Genomic DNA, 25,347 nt, shown 5'->3' with positions numbered 1-25,347 from the left:
ACGAATGGTGACAGCCGACCAACAACAAAGAGAGAGCAAGTAGTCAACCGTCTCTGTTGGCACATGGCCTAGACGACGCCATCTGGTCAAACTCGGCCCATCCGTCTTGTCCACGCCTCTTCCACGCGACAAGGCTCGGCAGATGGTCTTGTACGCTTGGCTTTCTTCACATCTACAACCTATGCCGTGTTGTAAAAGATTCCTCGCTCGGAAACGGCGGTACCTGAGAGAAATTAGAAACGAGCCCAACGGGGGCACCCTTGAAGATCAGCAAAGCCCTATGACATGCACGACTTGGTTGGCCTGCCTGGGTGTGCCAAAAGAGAACAAAGAGGCTTTCCAAAGGCTCCATCCATCGACGAAAACGTAATCGGCATTTGCACTCGATGTGATTCTGTGCTCAAAAGCCCATCGTAGGGCTTGAAGGAGCCGTTGGTCTGCATGCAGATACGGTACTAGGCCAACCAGCCAGCTCTTCCTTGGCTTGGCCTCAATGCGAGTGAGCAAGACGAGACCCACGGGGCCCCATGTAAGATAAAAAACCTCGAGAGAAAAAACCGCAACTCTTGCAGAAGGGGAGGCCAGTCAGGATGGCAGACGAGCCGTTAAACATGACATGATGCGTATAGAGTAGGGTATGCCTCTGCAGTGCAGTCTCTTCTGCAGACACCATCAGTGGCGCTTCGGGTTCCTGCGGCGATGATGCTGCAGACCAGTCGTCTCGACTACCGCTGCGCTGCGCGACAACAACAAGAGACAAGGACCTGCAGCTTGTATGCGAGGCATTGCGTATCCCAATCAACTTGTGGCGGAGAGAGAGAACAAGAAGAGACCACACTACCCATCCAATCCCATACATACACTCCGCGTGGCCATGCGCAGGGCATACAGTAGCAAGCATGAACATGGGCATTGCAAGGGCGTGGCCGTTGCCGTTACGTTGCCGCCTCCGCCTCGCGTGGTCGGTCAATATCGCGTGGCCAACGGCGGCTGGCTTGGCGCGTGGCGTGCAAGCAATAATCATCGGGGGCTGGTTGTGGCCGTCGACGGTGGAGATTGTTGGGTCCAGACAGACGATGACTGCCCTGCCCATGCGAGGGATCAAGACTGAACAAGATACTATACGTCCGACGGCCGTCGACAATTCTGGAAGCATGTGCATGAAGCAAGGGGAACACCGGCAAACCATCTGTCTCTGAACAAGGGCGAGACTTGTTGAGCTTCATGCAGATATCGACTTCCGTCCTGCTTGCTCCCTGCTGCCGTTGACGAGACAAGCTGGATCATCTGCAGACGACAAATTTTTCCACGAGGCGGATCTGAGCACATGGACGCTCACCTCGACAGAAACAACCTTCTCCTTCCTCCAACCAGCTCTCTTCCCCTTCTGCACCTCGCCCTGCCCAATGCAGTCCGTGACGTTCTCAAATCTGATATATCTTGACCCTGTCTGGCACTCTCCGCTCCGCCTGCAGCTGCGCCGACAAGGGTCACTTCGCTCCCGAGGCCAGATCTTGGGCCCTCGATCCGATCTTATCCTCTGACCTATGATCGATTTAGTGCCCGTCCGGATGTTGATCGTCCTCATGCTGATGGGGAAGCCTGTCGCAAGATCCAGCACAATGTCTTTGAGTTGCAGACAGCCCCCGTCGCCCTCGTCAGACACAAGACCACCAATGAGGCACGCCAGAGAGCGAACGAGGTAGCGGTATTCAGCAAGACAGAGCTGAAAGCAGTTGCCAGGATAGTGTCACTCCTGCGGGTTGCCGCAAGGGCCGCCAAAAGTGGTTTGTTTGAAGGTGAACACAAAATAGCAGACTCGATGTGACGTATCGTCAAGGTGAGAGATATCGAGATTGGTCTGTCTCTTCTCGGTCAGTCTCCCCTCGGTAGCAGGATGAGTTCTTGTCGAAAATCTCATTCTGCAGTGACTGACTTAACAAGTGCTCCGTATGCAGCATCAAGTTTCTTTCGCATCCATCGCCCCTCTGTGACATGTCGAGCAAAGCCTGTACCGACGGCTGGGGCAGTAGATGCGTCTGTTCGCAGATGGCAGCTTCCCTTTGACCCATTGAAGCCAGTATCTCGGCTCGGCCTGCTGTACTGGTCATGAGCACATTACGTGCGCCCATCTTCCTACCACCCGTAGCTGAACATTCTCGCAGAAGGCATAGGGAAATGGCGTTTGCTATGTCTTGTGTTCAAGTTCCACGGCAGGCAGCGGCGAGCCTCTGGGTGAGTTTGACAACCGGGAGGAGATGTCAAGTCCCAAGGGGCGCATCCTCGGTGTGACAAGGCGCCAGGTCGGCGAGGATGAAGCATTCTCATTCAGCCAAGAAAAGGTAACCGAAGTCACCTGGCAGCCTCGAGACTGATGAGAAAGATATTGCAATGTCGGTTGATCAAGGGTAACAGGCAGTGCCTTGACCGGTGGCAGCGGGTGGCTGCTCAACAATGTCCAAATACAGCCGGTTCCCCAGTCCGAATGTGACGTGAAAATTCGATTTGACTGCTCGAGATGTCGTTGCATCAACGAGTCCGATACCACTCGGCAATGGCCTTTCCCTGGTGGGCGGAACTAGTCAAGATCAAAGGTAGGGAAGACCAAAAAGGGAACGAGTTGGCCACTCGGATGGATGCTGTGCATATCGCGTCTCCCCTCCCCTGTCGCCACTCGTGGACGAGCAATGCGTAAGCAACAAGCCCTGAAGTGAGACAACGAGCATTTCCTTTCACAGCTGGAGGGCGTCTTTTTTCTTCTTCTTGTGCGTGTGAGCGATTCAGTCGTACGACCAAAAAAGCAAGGGGGAATTCTGTCAGTAAACGATCCGACACAAGATGTCATCGGTGGGGCCGCCAACTTCTTGCCCATCATCTGAGATCTCTGATTGATCAGGACCAACTTTCGGAAGCTGGAAGAGACAGAAGGCAAGGTAGACGTTATGTGAGATCTGACTGCGGATCTGACAGAACAGAGAAACGTGTGAACCTTGACGCCAGAGACCAATAGCACCTTGGCTCGAGAAATGTGCCCTCTTCAGCCGGACATGAACAATGCCCTGGTCAAGTTGTCGGCTAATGACTCTTCATCTCCTGCGTGCCGATGGATGACTTTGGGAGAGACTCGGAGCATGCCGTCAGGAGAAAAACTCACGACCTCTGCATTCCTTCCTGCATCATGAGCTGAGAATACCTGCACAAATCTCGTTATGTCGGCAGCTGCAATATAGTTTGAAGGCCAGTCGGCGGGAAGAGGGCATGGATGGATAGTGATGCCCGCGCAATTGAGAGGGAAAATGCCTGGTCCCAGGTCAAGGTGAGCAGCGGGCGAGCGGGGGAGTCCCATGCACTCTCCCACCGAGGGGAGCCAATGAACAGAGATGAGAGGGACAAAAGAAGCAATATGCTCCCCACCCTCCAAGGGTCCGGTGGAGGGAAGAGACCGGGGCCAAAGGGACTTGTTGCGGAAAGCCCACATCCACCTCATCCCCATGTTGGCCAACACCGCGAGTCGTGCTGGAGGAGTCAAGGTGCTTTTGCGCGTAAGCACCAAGCACCAACCGACGGGCCATGCGCCGTGAACCGTCTCGGTGCGGTACAGCAACTATTCATGACCTCAGTGAGTCGGGAATCGTCTCGGGCTCATTGGCTCATCTGTTCCACTGACTCGGACCCGTGTTTCAATCCAGTTCAGCATCGGATATCCGTACAATGAAATGTACAACAGGAGAGTCGGGAAGAGCAAGAGGTAATCAGACAATAGCCGGTTTGTCTTGTTTTCCGGGAGTTGTGCTCGTATAACATCCAAAACAAGGGCTGTGCCGTCATCACCGAGATTGATACCGGGCAATATTCGGCTTGACTGTAGCTGTAGCTGCAGCGATTGGAGAGTCTGGGGACTGGATGTGTTGAGTTCTCACATTTTGTCTCGATACCAAGTTCGCCGAACCCAAGTTGACAGGTCGCCCTCCCCAGACCAGATATCTCACGGGACGCTCCCTCAAGTCGCCATCGGATACTATAAGTCCTCCTTGAGACACGGGCCGAAGGTGTGTGCGCGATCATGGCGCATCGATACGTGACGGTTCGCAGGAGATAGTGGCAAGCAAGCCGTCATCTGCCCGTGTGTATGGATACAGTAGCTTAGGGACTGTAGCTAAAGCTTCGGGTAGTGCCTGTGCGCCCGGGACGCTGGGACGGCCGGGTTGAATGAGGCAAAGGCGGCGAGTTTGACATGACGAACCAGCAAATGATGTCCATCCCATCACCCTCTTGGCTGCATGAACGCGGCTGCTTGTCTAGCACGAGGTGCAAAGTCCCTGATTTCATGGACTCGACGTTGTGACTGGTATCTTCCGATACGAGGTCAAAGCTGGAAGCTCCATCAAAACCGAGGAACAAGACCACGGTATTCCGGTATACCCAGATCCATCTGATCAAAGTTTTCAAACTCCAGGTGAGTGCTGAAAATGACAGCTCTCTCGCAGTTCAGGTGGGGGGACCTTAAGAGCCGGCGCCTGTTGCAAGACGCGCCGCTGAATTTCGCATCCTGGCACAATCCACTTGGCCTTTGGCACAACCATCAGAGGTCAGATATCTCTCTCGAGGCCCTGCATTATGAGTTTTCCAGCGAGGCCGAATTCTGAACTGAACATTGGTGACTTCTCACTGCCTCACTGTGGCGGAGCTGCTGAGCCAAGGGCCTCCGCCGTCATTAACAGCAATGTCTCGCCAGCAGCGCCTCATGTTTGAGAAAGGTGAGCGACAGCAAACAAGGACCGAGAAGTCAGTCGTCCAGGGTCGCCATGGCCTAGGCAAGGCCCCAGAGCCTCACCCGGCGCCGCCAAAAGCAGACACTACCTAGGGAATCAAGAAAGGAAAGGAACCAACCCATGGGTACAGAGCCCTGGAGAGTTCGTCGTAGCACGCGTCGGGATTGCTTTTTCCCTGAACACGACAGACAAGGTCCTTCTAACAATCTCGGTGGGTTCGAGAGAAACCGAAGACATTGGGAACGGACGGCCCGGCCTTTGAGTTGCGGCCCAGTTGATGTTTGAGGCCAAAGGATCGCCATCTCCTTAAAGGATGGCTCATTCAGAGGCTGCGAGTAATAATGGTAGCCGAATAGGTTGTCAATGAAAGTTAGATTCTGATGGTCAAGTTGAGACGCCCGCTCTCTTGAATCGAATGCTTGGAAGGTTGCAACCTGAACCAGAGGCATGCGAGTGACAGCTGGTCGCGAATGGATCGAATCATGGCACACCCAGGGCTCAGAGGATAACCTGCTAACGGGTGTTCCGAAGGCCAGCTAGCCAGCCCATCCCGAACGCCCACTCCAGCGACCACAGCCACGAGCCGAGATGGTGTAACGGATGCAAAAAGCAAGCCATCCGCCGGTAGCTAGGGGAGGAATCGTGGGGAGAAAACAAGCCACGGGCTGGCCGCTTCGGGGAGGGGCCAGCGAGCCGTACTCCCTGCATCTAAGGGGACGATAGTTGGGTAGCTAGCTGGGCGCCGTCTGTAATATCAGATCCCCATCCGGAGTAGTAAGATCCGATAAGTGATGCATTTGCATGGCAAGGCCCCGATCAACGAGATGGATGGCTCGATGGGTGGTCGCCTTGTTGACTGCGCACATGATTAACTTTGTAGAGGGAGGAATAGAGAGGGAACAAGGGTCAAGGAACCAGGGTTAGAGGGAAACAAAGACGAGAGCGAGCATCAGCGGGCAAACCGGGTCTTGACCTGACAAGAGCTGACTTTCTAACGCGCCGCACAACCCCCCTCTCATCTCCTCCCCCAAAGAGGAGACAGAATGCATGTCGGTTGTTGTTTTGTTTACTCAAGTGCGAGCAAGGTTCCATCGGTTTCCTCACCTGGCCACTGACACAGAGATGCATGTAAAGCCCGGGAGCTATTTACGTAGGTAGCTGGCGTGAGAGTATCCGGTATGGCACTGGGACGCTTGCATGTCTCTTGCGCATGTCTCGCCGTTGCTGTCTCTCTCTCTCTCTCTCCCCAGAAGCAAAAGAAAGAAAGACATCCAAATCAATCCCAGCTGTGACGCATCGTGGGGAGCCAGGGTTGGCTAGACTCGCCAGGGTGTCGTGGAGGGTGCTGGGGGTGTTAGCGTGTCCAGGGAGGAGGTGATCAAGGGAGTGAACCCTCCAGCTCCATCCATTCAGAGAGAGGAGGGGAGTGAGGGCGTTAGCTCTGGGCGTGCTAAACCCGTGCCAAGTGGGACTTACTAGGGCGCCGTTATCCCTGCTCCCGCAGTAAGCCACTGATCCTCCTCCAACGTCTCGGCGCTGGGAGGTGGGCATTCCTGGGTGGGCGATGCTTAAAGTCTCCCTTGAGCCCCAGCATGTTTGAAGGTAATGAATGATGAAAAGAGAGAGAAGGATTTTGGCCTGTAGAGCATACATTGTTCCTTCTCGCTCCTTCCGAAATTCCAGCTTCTCACTTGCTTGACATCGGCAGTTGCAGTGATCCATTAGTGGCACTTGCCTAGCAGTGACAGAACGCCTCCCGATCTGAGCAGCTCCTGCCCCGTGCAACCAAACACCAACCCTCCTTCCCTTCCATTACTCGCCTTCATTGTGCCTGCCGTGCAACCAACTCTCACTCCTCCTCCTCCATTCCTGTGCTTGCACACCTCGCACACATACAATTCACTCCCTTTCTCACTTTCAACTTGGCATCTGAACCTCGATATCGGTTGCAAAGCGGATTGCAAGCACGACTTCGCACACAGCAGAGGACATAGGGCTCAGGGCATTTACACCACACGGCAACTTCGCAGCGGAAGAGGCAAGCGCAAAGCAACACAACCACGACACACCCGCGAGATACTACTCAAAGGAGCAGATCCAGGCCTCTTCGAAGGGCGCCCCTCGAGGCCACCCGTTGCCGTATCGTACAACAAACAGCTCCTCAACACCTCGTCAGGAATCACGCGCATCCCTCCTCGACGCCATCGTGGTGATGAACTGCTCTATCTGGTACTCTTCTTTCACTGCTGTTTGATACAGCCACTCCCGGACTCTGAGATATCTGGTGCGATTTCGTTTGAATTCCAGTCTCGACCATTCTTCCCTGATCTCGCCAAACACCAAATTTCCACCTCGAGTGGTTCTGATTCACTTCAAACGTGGCATTCACATACATCTCACCTTGAACCTCTTTCTCCCACCGCTCACAACACTCTATCGCCTCTCACTGGTACGTTGCAATGCAAAGCCTTTTCTTCGTGCACCTCCAAGCACGAGACTAGCCCTTGGCTCTCATTCACCTCGCTAACACCATCTCACCCAGGCACTCTGCGCAACCTCGTCTTTCTCGTTCATTGAACACAGCGCAATATGGCCAACGGCTTCGACCGCCTTGAGCGGTTTTTCGCCAAGAAGAAGACGCCAGCTGCTTCAGCTGATCAAGCCCAGCCTATGGCTCAAGCTGGTGCCTCTTCCACTATACCTCAGTTCCCCTCACCTTCCTTCATCCGCCCCAAGACGAGTAGAATGGCTGCTCGTGAGGAGGTGAGAAAGCAGCCATCCAGCAGAGTTCCTTCTTTCCCGACTCCCATCTCCCCTCAGCGGATGGATTTCAGCAACGGGCAGAGTCCGACGCGATCTTCAACCTCATCTCAGGCTCAATACTCCCCTCTCAAAACCACATTCATGCCCACGGAAACGGATTACTTTCTGGATGGCTTCGATGTCTATCAGTTCCCCCGTCCTCCCACTCATAGTGGGGAGACATCTACTCTCTCTTCCTGTGAGCCCAAGTCATCTCTCGAGGCACCCAGCGAGCGCAGCTTTCGACCCCGATCTTCGAGCAAGCGCCATGATGGTGTCTCTAGACTCGACACTCCTCCCTCCTCGGACCTCGATGATGATGACATCCGTGGCCCTCGGCATTTCCTCAACAAGGAGCTTCCGGCGCTTCCCCAAAGGAAACCTCCCACCCCGGACACTTCTCCAGAGCTCCGCCCAGTCCCAGACTCACAACTGAGAGTCTCTAAGTCGATTGATTTTCTCAACAAGGCGGTCTACAAGGACATTCGTCGCCAGCTGGCCGAATCCCTGGATCAGCAATCGCTTCGAAGAAGTGTCAGTCAGTCGAGCCTGGCACCTTCAACTAGCCGACTCTCCCTCAGCAGCTCCACATTGCGAGAGCCCGACTTTCACGAGTTTCTGAACTTGAGCGACGATGACATTGCCGAGTCGGGGCCTGAGGGCTTTGAAGACCTAGATAGTCCAACTTCCTCGACGGCCCCTTCTACTATCGATTCTCCTCGTCAATCTCTTCTCACCCTGACACCTCCTTATGCCAGCAAGCCTGCCACAGCTGCCGCATTCGAAGCCGCAAGGATCGCCAACCGCTACAACTTTGACTTCGTCTATGTTGTCAACCTCTGGCCTGGCCACGCTCGATCTCAAACCTCGGACTCGGATCGTGATGCGACTCCCCTTAACCCTTTGTCGTCGGGCAAGCAATCAAAGACCATGACTGGCCGCCTTCTCGCCGCTTATGGTCTGGAGAACGTCAAGTCCCCGTTCCAAATTTGCCCTTCCGCACATGGCAAGATCCTGCGCACTCCAGGCTGGACAGAATACCGACCTACAGAGATCCGGGACGATGAATTCGCCCGCGGGTATGCCTGCGCCTTTTACACGGGCGAGTACTCACGAGCGGGATCCGAAATTTCTCGATACTCAGCCTCTTCAGCACAATCTATGAAGACAGACCGTGGCATCGTCTTCGCCGCATATCGCACACCCCGGGTTGACGGAAGCATGGCCGGCCTCAGTTCCAGCCCTGCTGAGCTCGCGAGCATTCACAAGGATGCTGAAGCACTCGTGGAAATGCTTATCGATACCCACGTCGCGAACCGACTTCGCCAGCCTCAACACAAGTCTTACCACTCGGAAGAGACGGGACCAATGCCGAAGCAGAGGCTGGGGTCTATCTGAAACCAAACATAAATCACGACAGGTTCAACCATTTCGAGCCATGTTTACACGACTATATTTCTTTTGTTTCTTATTCAGGCAGGTGTTGAGTTCACTCAACATTACCCATCAACGGTTGTTTCACTTCATCGTTTATACGCAAGATACCTCAAGGGCGGCCTACAGTCAGTTTCCAATCTAATGATTCACAACAGCCATGGAGGGGCGTCACGGATTGTTTTTGACCGGCTATTTACGATGCCGGATGGGAGGAACGGATATGAGAAAAGTGCAATAGGGCACTACGACGGATATGTTTATGTACCTACTTCAATGGGGATCACCGGCATTGTGTGATTTATGAGCCATCAAGTGGCAATGTATGGATGAACAAATGAGGATGCTCAATGCATCATGGCCGGGGAATAGCCCTCTGTGCCCAACTGAATTGATGATGTCTTTTAAGACAAATATTACGTTGTCCATCTCTTCCGTGGTCAGTTTCATCTCCTTGCTGACGCGGGGACTGCTATTATGCACTAGGCTGGGACCTAGACGAATTATGATGAGTCTCTTCTTAGGATCACTAAAATTAAGATAAGGGATTACTATATTTTGATATGATTTTTGTAGAGGCTTGGATGATACTCTAATAATTGGGATATATACCTATGCTCCGGTAGTCCTCGCGTAAGCAAGGAGATACTGGTTACCAGATCAACATGCGAATCATGTCTTAAACACGACAATGTCCGAGGTTCTCACCAAGATCAGCATGTCTTGACTCAGATGCGGGTTTAAGGTACAGATGAATGATTGTGGGTAAATGACATATGAAATAAAACAGATGGTCCAAGTTTAGAAGCCTATTTGAGTCCGAGCAATCTCCAGAAACGGCCCTTTTCAACCCCGTCCTCTTCCTGAACGTTATTCTCCCTCACAACACTCAGAAACACTCGCTCGAGCGTGGCTCCACCGATGGAATAATACTCAACACCGACTTCGTCCTTGGAACGCTCTAGTAACTCGATAACCCGGGCAACGGGACTTGCGCCGGGAATAGTGAAGCGGACTTGACCGCCGAGCATGTCTCGTTCGAGCTGGGCGCCAGGCAGCGCTGCTAGGACCCAGCTCCGCACATGCTCCATCTCCTCTACGGTCGAGGTTGGTGCCGTCTTCAAGAGGAGACTCACGTAGTAGACGTTGCTGTAGCGCTTCCTCAGAGCCTGGGTGGTGCCGACGGCGAGAAGGCGTCGAGAGATGATGGCGGTGCGGGTGGCCAGGGTATCGGCTTCTTCCATGCTGTGCGTCTGTGCAGGTGTTAGCAAGGTGGACGTCTAAAAGATGCAAGAGTTTTACATACAGTGAGGAGCAAAGATCGGTTAGGGGTAATCTCTTGGATAATCTTCCAAAAGGCTCGCTTGGCAACGGCATCCATTGCAGACGTGGGCTCATCAAGAACAAGAACGGGAGGCTTGCCCATCAACGCAATAGCAAGACTGAGCTTTCTCTTGTTTCCTCCCGAGAGCTTCGAGCCAAGCGTGTGAGCGTGGGGGGTTAGGTTGAGTCGCTTCATGACGTGGTTGACGTTGCCCTTGACATCTCTGATGCCCTTGATACGTGCGTAAAAGGAGAGGTGGTCTTGGGTGCTCATGAGATCAAGGGCATCATACTGCGGGCACACTGTGGTACTAATTAGCTTTGGCTTGATCAAGAGTGATTGATGTGTTTGCTCATACCTCCAAGATACTTCTGTGCAGAACGAGTCCTTGCGTCTTCGCCACGAAGCAGGACCTTTCCAGAATCTGCCGACAGTTCAGACTGAATCAGATTGACAAGAGTTGACTTGCCAGCGCCATTGGGTCCAATCAATGCCATGACATCGCTCTGAGGCAGGCCAAAGCTAACATCGTCGACGGCCTTGTTGGAGCCAAAGGTCTTGCTCAAGTGAAGAGCTCGAAGAAGATCTGAATCGGAACCCTCCACTCGAAGCGCCTCAGCCTTGACTTCATCGCTGACCGCAGAACGAGCATCCTTCTCCGAGTCAAAAGAGGAGGTGGATTGACCCCCTTTTCGACGGAACAGAGCAATGTCACCTTCGATCCAGATAATGACGAGAAGCAGGACAATGATCTGAAGGACAAGATAGAGAATTGGGCCTCCATAGCCGTAGATCGATGCTGGAGGCGTAGGTTCACCATCTTTGCAGCCTACCTCTAGAACGTTGAGACCAATGAGTAGCGCCCTGAAGACGTTTCCGATGGGCAAGATGAGATATACGCCAAATGCGATACCAAGCGTCAGTTTATCCATCTGAGCCGCATCGGAGTATCCGGAGCCGACCTGCTGTCATCAGTATTTGTGTGAGCACTTGGTGTCCAGGAGACTTACAGCAAAGGAGATAGCAGCAATGCCGTACATCAGCACACTCACTCCAGCCATAGCCAGAAAGGATTTGAGCGGCCCAGAAACAAAATGAGAAATAACGTAGCCCAAGAGAATTGCTGCAAGACCATACAGCGCCAGGATGGGCAGCATTATCCATATTGGCCCGTTCCAGGTCAACTGGGTGCTTATAGTAGCTGTGACACCCGCGGATATCGCCAGGACAAATATAAAGTCAAACATGCCGTATGCCACCCAAAGGGGACCTCTTCGGACTCCGTTGGCATATTCAAGAGCTCGAACCTTGCGAGCCTTTTCGATAGCTGGGTAGAGAACAAAGGCGGCGGGGTAGATGGTCTGTAGCAAGGTGAAGAAGACGACGTAGACAACGCCAATATTGTTGGCAGACTGTACCTTGGTTAGCAGTTGTTGATCCAATAATAATGACGCCAAACTTACACGACGAGTCTCAGCAAAGCCTTGTTGAGAAGCAATAATCTCTACGTTGGACGTCATCTGGCTCCAGAGGCTCATCAACATCGGAGCGCTGGGGTTTCCAAAGGTATTTAGCCGATATGCAAGCACAGGAGATTCATTCCCAGATCCCATATACAATCCACCTGGCCCGGCACCTCTATGCTCAGAGATGTAGTCGATGAACGCCTTTCGGTCCTTAAGAAGAACTGGAAATCCTTCGTAGAGATCAGGGTTCACCTGCTCAACCTCGTAAAACCCCTCCTTGACAATATTGTACAACGTGTTATTCGCAGAAGGAGGAGCCAAGGCGAGAGTATCACAGCCGTAGTCGACGCAGTTCTGTGTCCAAGAGAGAGTAGGCGCTTGAGGGGGGTTGAGCTCCGGCTTGATCGTGGCGCAAGAAGGCTGCTTGTACTCTATGAGAAGATTCTTGAACTGAGGCGTGATGATGAGAGGAAGGGCCAGGACATAGAGGTACGGCCACCAGAACCTCCTAAGAACAGTGAATCGTTTCCGGAACAGGATCCTGACCTGAGCCCAGAAGCTGGTGGCCTCTCCAGGGGTCATCTCGAAACCGGATTCGGATGCTGCGGTGCGGTTCTCGGTGAGTTCAAGTTCCGGCTCATCTGCCACGCGAAGGAAGACATCCTCGACTTGGGGGCCGGAGATGGAGACATCTGTGACCCCCCTAGAGTCCAAGAAGGAGCAGAGCTCAGCGGCAGAACGGGAATCAGGGGTTGTGTAGATGATGCGGTCTTGGTGCATCGTCGTGGGATACTGAAGGTCGAGTCTGGGGGCCGAAGACGGCGCGAGAACCCTATATCCACCACCATGAAGGTTCTTCAGCTCTGCGGCAGCTCCCTGGCATCTCACTTTACCCTTGGACAGGATGACAATGTGGTCAGCGAGGACATCGACCTCGTCGAGGAAATGTGTTGTAAAGATGATACTCCGCTTAGACCGTTGCTGAAGTAGAATCTCCCAGATGACTCGGCGTGATAGAGGATCCAAGCCAGAGGTACACTCGTCGATAAGGCATACAGAAGAGTCGCCAACAAACATGCAGGCAAGTTGGAGCTTGCGCTTCTGGCCTCCACTGAGGGTTCCAGCCAAGCTGTTACGCTTGAGATCCAAGTCACAGGCCGTGATAAGTTCGTCGAGCTCCGTCGATGACTCACGTCCTGCCTTGATCTGGTTCCATAATTGCACATGCTCCGCAACAGTGAGCTCCTCCCAGAGAGTGTTCCGCTGGGGGCAGAGACCAATCTGCGAAGGGAGGGCATCAAGTCGAACCGATCCCTCCGTTGGCGTTATGAACCCAGACATCATATGTAACGTGGTCGTCTTTCCAGATCCATTTGGCCCAACAAGGCATAGAATCTGACCCCGGTGCCCCTGAATACTGACTCCATCAACAGCAGTAACAGGGCGTCGCTTTCCGCAGCAAAACATTCGCTCCAGAAAGTTGGGAACGAAGCGTTTCTTGAGGTCAAAGGTTGCAGCGACAACCCCTTCCACGGTTGCGGCGTTCCTAGCAAATGTTCTCTTGCGGAAGTCAATACCGTGCATGAAATGCTCAACCAGTATAGCTCCGATGGGGTACACGATAATGTGTATGGCGAGGAAGCCCAGCATCATCTGCTGTGTGACGTTGTAGGACTGGGAGTTGATACCAGCATCCTCAGGGGGGATCTGGTCAAGTACTGCACTTGTACTATTCAACTCCCAAAGGCACATCTGTTGCGTAAAGAAGACATGGTTCGAGCTGGGAAAGAATAACGAAAGAAGGAGAGCTCCAATAAACTGCGGCTTGGGATGGAGCTGAAAGCTGTATATCTGAGCTGCGACTGACAGGAGGAGAAAGGCACCCATGACATAGATGGCCGAGACTCGGGACTTGGTGAAGAAGGCGGCGGCGAAAACAGTAGAGCTGTTCACGGCCAAACCAAGAAGAATCTGCCATCCAATGATCATACCAAGACTTGAGGTAGGAAACATAAGATGTCCATATAGAGCACCAAAGGCAATGAAACAGGGAAGACACAGCACGTCAAAGACGATTAGCCAACTGAGCACACGAGCAGCAACTGCGCTGCCTCCACCCATGGCATCAACCAACTGTGACATGCCAGACTCTCGCTCCGCAGTAATGAGACCAGTGAAGCGGTATATGATGAAGAAGTAGCACGCAAAGAGGGCAAAGACGTAGACCTGACCGATGAGCTGGACTGAATCCTTCCGGTGCAGAAGGTCCTGCTCTTCCTGTGTCTCGGCCGTGAACATGAACACCTCTGGGACTTCAGTCGAGTTGGTGATAGCATTGTTGATGGCGAGTTGCAGCGGGAGGTAGAGGTTCTCCTGATCGCTCTTGTGCCCCTTGGCGTTGAAGTGTGTATCATCTCGAGCCGGGTCCGCGCGAATCACATACTGCCAGGTATGGTGGTCGCTCTGGCTATCCTTGACGGTGATATTGGTCAGGGGCGAGTCGATAAAGGTGACGGCAGCGTGGCAGTCGCTCACTCCGCGCAGGTTGGCGAGGCACACGGTCGTCAGGTAGGACTCGTCGTCGAGGAACAGCAGCTTATCCCTGTCGATGCCATTGGTGAAGGTGTTGACAACATGATCCACGTCTGGGCCGAGCCGCGGTGGCTTCACGACGACGAGTTTGCCGTGGATAGTTTCAGGGAGGCTCTTGATGGGGGCAGGAGAGGCGACGCCGAAGACATTCGAGGACGAGAGAAACGAAGGGATGGAACAGAGGACGGCGAGAATAGCGAGAGGAATTCCGTAGACGGAGAGGAGGAACCCGATGGGGTGTCTAACAACTGAAACGAGAAGATTCTTGTAAATGAGGGCACGAAGTTGACGAGCAAAGGCTCGTAGGTCAAAAAAGACCATGATGAGTTTACAAGAGACAGAAGAAGTGTGTCTCTTGGCAAAGTAGTTAGGTAACGAGTGAAGTTGCTGAATATGTTCCGATGGATAGAAGAAAGGCCAAGACACGCATCAGAAGATATATGCCAGTGTCCTCGGCGAGTAATTATCGTTGATCAAACAAACACGAACATGATCCCTGCAACCGGCCAAAGAGTGGAAGCATGTGTTGTAGCGAAAGTACGCGCAACACCATAGGCATATTGTCTGAAACGTCTCAGTGGTCGAAACAAACTTGGATCGTCATTATCATCATCTATTCAACGCCATGGATGCGGTTCAGGTCCATGGCCCCAGTCGTAGGTGTCAATCCCTCGTGTCCATCAACTCAGCCTTCTTGTTAGCGGGGAAGATCAAGCTAAGCAGGCGAGTTTATTCAGCCCAAATCGCGTTTCAAAGTTGCTCAGCCTTCCAGTTGACAAGGATGCCAATACGACCGACGCTCCTTTTAGCTTGGAGCGGCCGACTCTATTTCGGCCCACTCAGACGCCCAGACAGTGCCGAATGCCGACCCTCCATTCACGTCGTCTCATATGCGAGCGGCCGCCTCGTGTCGAGTTGTCTGTACATAGGTTAGCATCCATCTTGATCATCCTCAGTCATGCAGGCTCAAATTGCCGTTGGCAGAGCTAAGGCCCGTCCACGCAAGACAGGGCGCCACCACGAGGAACACGAGTGGCACGTAAAATAACATACCTAAAGGGTCGCGTCATGTGAGCTTCTAGAAGTTCGAGACCTTGGCAGTGTGGTCCCAATATACATGGAGATGCCTTTAATCGAAGGGAATTCTCCGCAAGGCTTGGCCTGCGCCTCTCTTCTTCATCTCCTGAGCGGCCGCGAGACTGCTTGGAACTTTGATACCACAGCAGTCGCCCCAACCCGTTCCGTCGTGTGCCACACCAGTGTGACTGTGACCAGAATGATCATGCTCGGCCTCCTCCTCTTCAAAGCCAGCCGCGTCTTCCTCGCTCATGCCGTCGGCCGCTGGCACCAATGACCCAAAGAGGAAATGCTGCATCACGGGCAGCTTGCCTAGTACCTCGGCGACAAACATGCGACGCATTCCTCCGTCGATCTTTGTCCACGACTTTGCCGACGAGATGTCGTCAAGCATGGGGCTGTGCCACCGCAGGCCCTTGACAGTCTTTGTGCTGTTGACAAAGCTGACCTGGCCGAGGTACATGTATTCCTCGCCAAACTCCTCCAATGTGAGGTCCTGGTGGATGGCGCGTGGGGTGATATACGGATGGTGCAGCAGTTGTGACGCACCAAACAGGAATGGGAGGAACTGATAATCATCAAGTCCCCAAACTCCATGAGATCCCGCCGGTTCCAAATAGTAGGTCATCTGAACAATACGCATCACGGCGAGATAGCGTACAAAGACACGCAGGACTAGGGGCTTGAAGTCGGATTTCTGTACCACCCCAAGCTGGTAAAGACAAAGGAGCCATATCATAAAGTTGAGCTCGTGTCCAGAGCCATAGTCGATACGGTTTCCGTTGCCGAAAGACTGGCAGAAATAAGTTGAGAGTTCGGTGATGGCTTCGTCGTTCTCCAGGCCAAGCTGTCGGTGCCATGCCGGGCTGTTCTTCTCCGCAAGGTCGAGGAATCCACGGAACGCCTTGTTTCCGAAACGTGAGCCGCCTTGCTCATTTGGTGGTGACTTGGCTACCAGCTGCTCTGCCTCGTCGAGTATGCTCAAAATGGTCTTGATAGGGCTGCTGAGATCGCTGTCGTGGACGGACGAGTTGGGGACGTCGACCACAGACTCTGCAAGACCAAAGACCCAACCCGTAATGAGCTTGCATGTCGGTGAGGACAAGAAAATATCATGATCTTGTCTTGACAGAATCCTGCGTGATGGCGTCTTGTAGGTCCAGTTGGACGTGTCGGGAGGTGCGGGAAGGGCGGGCGTCTCGGGTATGGGAGTTGGATTCCCTGGCGTTTGACGTCGCCTTCGCGGTTCGAGTTTGGGTAGCCGGTCTTTGAGACTTGGAATCGAGGATGCCGCGCCTTGAGCAGGCGCAGTCGAAGGAGCTTGCGAAGTCATTGCGTAGGCGTTTTCTAGATTGATAGGATAGATGTAGAGATAAAGGTTAGAAGCTTGCAGCTCCAGGGACCTCGAGAGAGGGAGGCTGTATGTCATCAACAGCCACCCCACTAGAAGGTGGCGAAGAAAAAAGCCAGGCATAAGAACATGTGACTTGTGCATTAGAGCTGTGTGAGTGCTCTATCCCGCTCGCCCCACTGTCCAGTTCTTTCTGACACCCTCGCCCACTTCGCACCGCTAACTGCAGCGCGGGGAGCAACTAACGTTAGGTGCCTGGAGCTCATCCAGACAAGGTTCTTGAGAGTGTCAGGAAATTTTCCAAACTCGGTTCTAACTAGGCCGTATCAACACCAACCACAATGGCCCCTTCTGCTGAACCGACAGCAGAGCTGTCACATTTGCCCAAGGCCGATGGATCTGCGACATTTTCTTACGGAGGATACACCATAGTGGCCGCTGTCAATGGCCCCGTTGAAGCTCAGCGACGAGACGAGAATGCCTTTGAGGCTCTCGTGGATGTCATTGTCCGACCCGCCGCTGGTGTAGGAGGTGAGATCCCCGACATGTTTCGGTTTCAAAACAATCCTTTCTCATGCACTTAATCATAGGAACCCGCGAGAGGCAGCTCGAGTCAATCTTACAGGCTGCCCTTAGGCAGCTCATCCCTGTGAGAGACTATCCTCGCTGTGTGATTCAGATCACTCTTCAGGTGGCCGAGACGCCAGAGAACGCATATGTCAACACCAAGCTATCTCAGTCGCAACTGGTAAGAAACAGGCCCTAACTTCATGCTGCAATGTGTCAAGTTGCTGACCCTTACCCTAGAACCTCCCAATCATTCCGGCACTTCTTCACTCGGCCATTCTATCACTCCTAAGCGCCGCCATCTCCCTCAAGGCTATTGGTGCAGCCACTGTCCTTGCCATCCCTGAGGAGGAAGGCAAGGATATTATTGTTGACCCTACTGCGGTTGAGGTTGACCACGCCAAGTCGGTTCATGCTCTCGGTTTCACTTCACACGATGAGCTGCTTCTGGCTGAGAGCGAGGGTTCATTTTCCCCTGACGAGTGGGCCAAAGTCCTCCAGCTTGGGCAGCGCATATGCTGCGAGCACCAACAACCCGGCTTCGATACAAGCATGGCGGGCAACGACCTGGAGTCGAAGAGCATGACGCAATTCATCCGATCCGTTATGGAGGCCAAGGTGGCAGAAGACCTATACTGGAAGTGACCGGCCGCATCTAGTACATAATGATCCGCTGGGTTTTTCCAACTTCTACTTGCCGCCAAGATTTGTACTGGCTAGTCCTAACTTAATAGAAACTCGGATGGCTGCAGCTGGCTGCAGTATGCCTTCAGGTTGATTGGGTCTGATCTGTGAATATCGTGAGAGGAAGCAGACTTTAACTAGTACAGACAAAGCGAGGCCAAGGAAGGAATAATCACCATATTCGAGAAAGTGTTGGCTACGCACAAATGGGATGTGACCTGACAGGAGAAGCCTTTCTTTCTTCTTTTCCACTTACCATCACCATCCAATCGCAAAATTTGCGCCTTTATTCTCTCCACACAGTTTCTTCCCACCCTGTTGGTTTCGTACCAGCCGTCCCAATGAGTGGTTTGTCAAGCTGACCCCCCGACTCCCTTGTGAGCTGATCCCCCTTTGACACATATTAGCCAATGGATAGGTTAGGATGAGGGTTATGGTTAGGGTGGGGTTAGGATAAGGGTTATGGTAGGTTAGGATTAGTCTTTGATTGGCTCAATCAAAGTGCAAAGGGGGTCAGATTGACTGTATACACCGTCGCAATGTCCATCACCCGTAGCAACGCGATTTTGAAGCTCTGCGATGCCGCCTGGGTTGTCTGACATCGTATTGTGGACCCGGTCGAGCTTCTTGAAGTTTGATTGAGCCATAACAAGGGCTTGAGGCTATAGGCTGAAAACTGTTGATCGCAAGTAGAGTTGCGAGAGCGACCCTGAACACCTGGAAGCTGGAGCGAGACCTCGAAGCAACCAAGGCAACGTTGCGATATGTTCGGGGTTGAGCTGGCTCAACAGGAGGAGCTTAATGAATCGCGACTCCAGATATACAAGGATTCCGACGAGATAGAGGACGAGACAGAGGAAGCGTGAGAAGGACGATAGCTAGAGCGTCTATGAGAAGTAGCAATACGCCGCTTGCGACGCTGCGCTTCTTCTTCAGCATTGAGGCCCTCCTTGAGGGCCACCATGGCTTTGTCTTGGGGACGACCTTTAGGCGAATCGATCACTGCTTTTAGAAGCCCGCAGATTTCCTGAATCTCCGCTGGCGGACTGGCCTACGAAATGTTAGACGGGATCAAAACAAAATACCTTTCTCGGTATCCTTCTTGGCCTTGGCCTGAGTTTGCTTCGCCAAAGGTTTGTCCTTAGCCATGGTGTTGTGGGCTTCGGAGCAGACAGTATGTGACGTGCGGCTCGTAGATATTGTCACTTGGGGTGAAACTTTCAAGTCATAACTGAGAAAGAAAATTATCAAGAGGTCGACGCCGCACAGGTTATCTTACAATGGCTTAAGTCATCATCCTTATACCCCCTTGCTTGCACGGGGACTGCTATTATACCATATCAAGTCAGCACATCCGATAGGAACTACGGGTCCTAAATGTCGATTCTTGTTCATTGGCTGGCTGCAAGGCAAGAGGACGAGAGGACTATAGGATGAAACCCAAGACAGGCACTAAAAAGGACTAAGAGCGCACATCCAGTAAAGAGACATAGAAGAGGTCTTGGGGGATCCGCGGTTCTTACCGGATGTGCTGAGTCGATACGGTACACTGAGCTGGGACCTAGATCGATTATGATTAATATCTTCTAAGGCTCATTAAATTAAGATAAGAGATTAATATATTCTTATATGATTTTTAGAGAAATTTAGATAATACTCTGATAGTAGAGATAGGTATGCTCTGGAAGTCCTTACTCAAGCACGGAGATACCTTAATCCAAAATCCATCAGTGATTATGACCGACATCGTCGATAGCCACTCAGAGTTCATGAATGCGTTTTGCACAAGCGTCTTAGAGGCCCTCGGTCTCGTACACGATGTGATCCTCCTGTCCTCGTTTTCATTCCCATCTAAAGCCACTCAAGAAACATGACTTCGCCTCCCTCAAGCATCTTAGTCCATCTCCGAGACATCCTCCATTGCCTCATCATCGTCCTCTTCACCCTCTTCATCCTCATCGTCCTCTTCGCCATTATCATCATCGTTACCATCATCTTCGCCGTTCTTGACTGGCAATCTATGCCAGAAGGCCTTCAGTACCTTCAGTTCGGTTTCGCTGTATGTCACCACGCTTCGAGCGAAAAGATCATGTCGGAAGAAACCCATTTGGAAGAGCTTCACCGCCAGCTCGCGACAATGTACGACATCCCCGGTTGTACGGCATCCTCGGTTGAGTTGATGTCTTGAAGCAGTTTCTCCGGAGAAACAATTTCGGTCGTTTTGCCACCCAACTTCATAGCCACATCTCGTTCAGCTGTCCAATGTTCCTTGATGCGTCGTAGATGTTCTTCCTTGAATTGGATCATGCAATGCAGAAAATCAGGTAGAACGACACGGGTCGGCTCCTGGGTGTCCAAGGGCTGGCCTACCGAGGCTGAAGCCATGTCGTAGGCCTCCTAGATGGCCTCATGCAAGGTTTCGTCGCCCTCAGCACGTCCGGCCGTGTACTCTCTGCATAGCAATGTGATAAATGTCGTAAGCGGTCTAGATATCTGGGCAGAAGTCGAAGGAACCGATACCGAAGGCCACTTGAAGTTGCTCCAGACAATGACCAGGGGCCAGGATGACTTCGACATGAGAGAGGCAAGAGAGGCTCTCAAATTCCGCGAAGTAAGTTGCTTGACTCGCGTAATGAATAAAACTGACAAGAAATTAGGCACTTTGGCCAGCAGCCACGCATGGCCCTGTCAGGATCACCCCAGAGGCCCTCCATCAACTGGCCCGGGGCCTCGCGCTGGCTCACTGTCGGGTAAGCTGATCGATGAGTCGCTTTACCGAGCCTGGCTTCAGCCGGTTGGAGAGCCTCGCTTGCATCTCTCATGTCGAAGTCGTCCTGGCCCGTGATCATTATCTGGAGCAACTTCAAGTGACTTTCGGCATCGGATCGGTTCCTTCGACTTCTGCCCAGTTCAACCTCCCCAGACATTCCATGATGACACTGTAAACCTGTTCAAGGTGCCCGGTCTCTCCTCCATCCTCCCATAGCGAAAGTGCTAGGTGAATATATAAGATGATTGTGTCTCTCGAAGTGAGTGGTTGCAGCACGTCGTCCGGGACGTTCCAAGTGTTTGTAGTTAGAGTATCGCCGGATTGGTCTTGGTGGTCCTCGATGTACTTCTTGGTGAACGCGCAAATGCCTGAGTTGAATTTAGCCTTTCGGGGCTTTTCCTGCGTGTCAGTGGAACCATCTGTCCACTCGCGATAATATACGATTCGATGTTTGAGGTCAGAGTCAGACGGAAGCTGATGCTTGTGGTATACCCTGTCTTGTCTGCTGTGAAGGAGGTGTAGGTGGCATCTGTCGTGGTTCATCTGCTTGACGATGATGCCTGTTGTAGAGGCCGCGTCGACGAAGTCATGGACGTTGGGATCGAAGAGGGCAGAGTACTTTGCCGAATGCATGTTTTCCGGAAAGGCATCTTCCTCGTATTCTTTATATAGGAGCTCGCCGACAACAACAGAAAGCTCATCGCTATCTATATTAGCAATCGTAACCTGAGAGTTGGCCAGTGCGATGCTTACAAGGGAACATCTGTCACTGCGAGCTTTTTCGGTCCAACCTTGCTGTTCTCTAGGTTCGAACGGGAGCAACAGCATCAGTCGCGCGTTCTTGCTATCCTCGGTGGATTTGTGGGTGCGAATGATGGTATTGGGCTCTCTGCTGCCGGTACGGTAGGCTCATCCGTATGAGCTGAAGGCGAAGTCAGGCGTATCGCTCATCGTGAGTGGTGTGACTGCCATATCGCGTATATATACGAGATTTATGCCGAGAGTCGAATGAAGTTGTGAGGGAAACGAAGGTTGAATATAAATGGAAGAATCATCTGATGGGGGAGCTGAGAAGGGAGTTGGCAGCCGTCGGGAACTGGCAGATAACTGCAGTGATTCACTGTCACAATCACAGTGAGTCACAGTAGCCTATGCTTGGTCAGTGTTATTTAGGTAGCAGTAAGAGAAGAAGAAGCAAGCAAACCATGCTTCTACGGGCAATCTACGCACTTCATCCTGGCAAACCTCTGCCTTGTACACCTCCTCCTTATAGACTTCCTCCAAACACAATCCCCCCACTCTCTTCTCACCCAAACCTTAAAGTAAAGAGAAACCACAAGAGAAATTTCTCTCCTTGTACCTACAGCTTCTTCCTCTTCACAAACATCAGCAGCCTCCATCCCACGAGAGAGGTTTCTCTCCTTATGCCTACAACTTCTTCTTCTTCACAAACATCAACATCCTCCATCTCACAAGAGAGATTTCTGTCCCTATGCCTACAGCTTCTTCTTCTTCACCAACACCAACATCCCCCACCAACTTCAACGCTGCTTCACCAACGCCAACACCCACCCACGTTGTCCTTATTATCAAAGCATTATCTTAAGGCTCTATGAAAATAATATAAGAGAAGGTTAATCTCTTATCCTAGTTTAGTGAGTATAGGAAGAGACTCATCATAATTGGCGGCAGAGTCGAAAATATGGCCTGCTAATGCCGTGGCAGTACGTCTCGCAGCTCTGCTTTCATGGAAGTGATCCGAGAACTTGCAGCGAGTTAGTTGCCAGGGACTGCCTTGCTCACCTTTAGCGAAGAAAAGCCACGGGCAAGGTGATCAACTACAGTGAGGAGACATCCACTCCCCCTCGCCCTCGGAGGATCATCAAGATGAAGCGCTCTAACATTATCTCCCTGCATAAGTTCGAAAGATAACTTGTAATAACGCCCAGAAAGAACGCCACCAAGCTCTCGCTCCAGCCAGCCATGCCCCCCACACACAACCCCGATGACGAGCAAGATTCCGATGGCATATCTATACGTTCTGTTGACGACAAACTACCCGATGCCGAGGACCTCGAGCTTCTTAACGACGAGGACAACGAACCTAAGTCTAGAGGATCCGAAGCCTCTTTCGAATCTGGCTAATAAGATATCCCACTATCCGACATATCTGGATCCGATATCTCCTCTCTAGAACCCACTCCCGAAAGAGACCTTGACATTGAGATAGACTTCAATTAAGACATCATGATGGCTCAGTAACCCCCTTTCTACCTAAGTACCTAGATAGAGCAAACATGCTACAAGTGCATTACGCGATACGTCCCATCACATCGATTGGAGAATCTCTCCTTAAAAAAACGCTTTGCGGTGATTCAACTATTCTCAATGTAGGAGTTCGTATCCCATCATTCTACGCAACCACATGATAGATCAACACTCCTTTGTCCTAGCGACATGTACAAAAGACGGCTGCACTTATCAGGAGATTTTCAACTCAGCCATGCTATAGCCGAGCACGTTACAGAGTCCCACGTCTAAAGCAACTGGGATACGCGTACGTGCTCTGGCGACCTGTGAAAAGGAACACACACCTTTCAAATGCCATTCGGCCTAGAGCCCCTACGAAATGTCCACGGTTTCCCTGATTCGCAAGCTGTCCAGTACACTCCTCCTCAGACTCCTCGAGGTTCACCTTTATTACCTCAGCGGCGAACTGCTAAGAAGACCTGTACTGGAAGTGACGTGCCACATCCAGTGCATGATGATGCGCCGGGTTTCTCTAACTCCCACTTACCGCCAAGATGGGCATCAAACCTTGACCGCGCCTAACGAGATATCACTTTTCAGATGTGCATTGATATGGATCTCAGCATCAGGGCGCGGCGAACTGCTAACCGAGCTCTTCTGAGGCCAGCCGCAGATGCTTGGCGGTTTCCGACAATCTGAGATTTGATCCCAGCCTCCAATGGGTCAAGCAGCAACAACCCCAAAGTGCTCGAGGAACCGCCAAGCATAAGCGGCTCGAGCCTCGGCACTCCTAGCCGGGCTGGGCTGGGCTGGTGGCGGACGAAAAATCTATGGTATAGCTCCTCTCTGGTTAAGAACCAGGCGGTGTTTCACCATAGCGTCAAACACCAAAGGGGTAGCCTCGAAACCAACTCCAAGGACCCCGTCTTGCGAATACCGTTGCGATACCGTAGAAAGGAAGAAGGTGAAAGATACATTGAATTTTTACTCGTTTATCTCGCCATGTGATAAAATGTGATGGTTGTTGGGTTGGGTTGGAGTGATTGTGATGATGTACGTGATAGCACAACCACCAGTATCTATTTTCAGCTCGTCTAGTGGATTGTGACGAGAACCAACTATTGCAGATAGCAAAAGGGATAGTGTGTCTCTCATGGCAACTGACTCGCTGCAAGTTCTCGAATCGCTTCCATGAAAGCAACCTAGGGGTCACGCAGAGCGCTTATGAGACGGACTGCCACAGTATTAGCGGGCCGTGTTTTCGAGTCTGCCCTAGACTAGGCATCCTATCAATGTGACATTCACCACATCCTGCCACAGCCTATCAGTTCGGCCATGCGCTTCGATGGGCAAGTGTTGGTTGTGCTTGGCTTTGTGGGTGTTGATCCGCCATGTCACAGCTGCCAAACATCCATGACAGCTGGAGTTGCAGCGGATGGAGGCGAGATGATATGGAACATCTAGTGACTGTTTTGCTCACCGATTTTCAAGGTAAAATCGGCAAGAATAGATGATATTTGTTGGCATTGCAGTGTTGTTAGAATCACGAGCAAGATCATAATGCAAGCGGTCAGAAATTGAATCACAAAGTCGCTCAACCATCACCATCAAAGGACCATGGATACAATGCATAATGCGCATAATGCGCATGATTCAAACCTCTCAGCCACCGCAGCCACAACATCTCCTTGCTTGCGCGGGACTATCAACAGGAGGGGTCTGGACCAAATATGGGGAGTCTCTTTCTATACTCACCAAAATTATGATAACAGATTAACCTACTCTTATATTAATTTCGTAGAGTCTTAGATAGTGCTTTAATGGTGATAAGTGCGCTCTGGTGGAAGCAAGGAGATAGACTCGCTAAACCGAGCGTGGAAATCTGCGACAGCCCCAGACCGTTAGAAACCCATCGCCGATTCGATCCAGGATCCACCCACCGGGAAGGGAGTAACAGGACGACGATGGGATAAGCCCCCTTGACTAAAGATTGCAACGTCGTCGATAATCGACGTCTCAGCCGGCGCCAGACGAAGGAGACGAGCTGTCACAAGGAGGCAAAAGAAGGGGCTTTGTTTTGGTGTCGGGTCGGTTCTTGGAAGGGGGTTGGGATCCATCGCTGTACGTAGCAGCGTATCTCGTCTCTCTAACGCTAGACCCCAGAAAACGGTGAGAGAGGGAAGCTGCGACTCAAACACCCAGCGTTCACGACGACTCAAGGCAAGACCATGGACAGAAAATAGAGTATTAAAGACAGC

At 52.1% G+C, this 25,347-nt stretch overlaps 4 protein-coding genes across 4 annotated transcripts; 2 read left to right on the top strand and 2 right to left on the bottom strand.

Moving 5' to 3' along the window:
• Positions 1 to 7,361: 7,361 nt before the first annotated feature.
• On the top strand, positions 7,362 to 8,972 carry NECHADRAFT_74672 (uncharacterized protein; the record flags this gene model as incomplete). The annotated part of the gene is made up of 1 exon (XM_003054149.1): positions 7,362 to 8,972. The coding sequence occupies one exon, from the start codon at positions 7,362 to 7,364 to the stop codon at positions 8,970 to 8,972; it is 1,611 nt and encodes a 536-aa protein (XP_003054195.1).
• Positions 8,973 to 9,817: 845 nt separating this feature from the next.
• On the bottom strand, positions 9,818 to 14,711 carry NECHADRAFT_31723 (uncharacterized protein; the record flags this gene model as incomplete). Its single annotated transcript, XM_003053438.1, has 6 exons — positions 9,818 to 10,261; positions 10,315 to 10,634; positions 10,691 to 11,294; positions 11,343 to 11,804; positions 11,841 to 13,702; positions 13,790 to 14,711. The coding sequence occupies 6 exons, from the start codon at positions 14,709 to 14,711 to the stop codon at positions 9,818 to 9,820; spliced, it is 4,614 nt and encodes a 1,537-aa protein (XP_003053484.1).
• Positions 14,712 to 15,519: 808 nt separating this feature from the next.
• On the bottom strand, positions 15,520 to 17,084 carry NECHADRAFT_90019 (uncharacterized protein; the record flags this gene model as incomplete). The annotated part of the gene is made up of 2 exons (XM_003053437.1): positions 15,520 to 16,763; positions 17,036 to 17,084. 2 exons carry the CDS (start codon positions 17,082 to 17,084, stop codon positions 15,520 to 15,522), a joined length of 1,293 nt encoding a protein of 430 aa, XP_003053483.1.
• A 75-nt stretch (positions 17,085 to 17,159) lies between these two features.
• Positions 17,160 to 18,030, top strand: NECHADRAFT_74669 (uncharacterized protein; the record flags this gene model as incomplete). Its single annotated transcript, XM_003054148.1, has 3 exons — positions 17,160 to 17,349; positions 17,409 to 17,566; positions 17,626 to 18,030. 3 exons carry the CDS (start codon positions 17,160 to 17,162, stop codon positions 18,028 to 18,030), a joined length of 753 nt encoding a protein of 250 aa, XP_003054194.1.
• Between the last annotated feature and the right edge of the window lie 7,317 nt (positions 18,031 to 25,347).

The sequence above is a fragment of the Fusarium vanettenii genome (genome assembly GCF_000151355.1).
Source record: "Fusarium vanettenii 77-13-4 chromosome 1 genomic scaffold NECHAsca_1_chr1_3_0, whole genome shotgun sequence".
Taxonomy (NCBI): Eukaryota; Fungi; Ascomycota; class Sordariomycetes; order Hypocreales; family Nectriaceae; genus Fusarium; species Fusarium vanettenii.
This window is presented reverse-complemented; position numbering and strand designations above follow the sequence as displayed.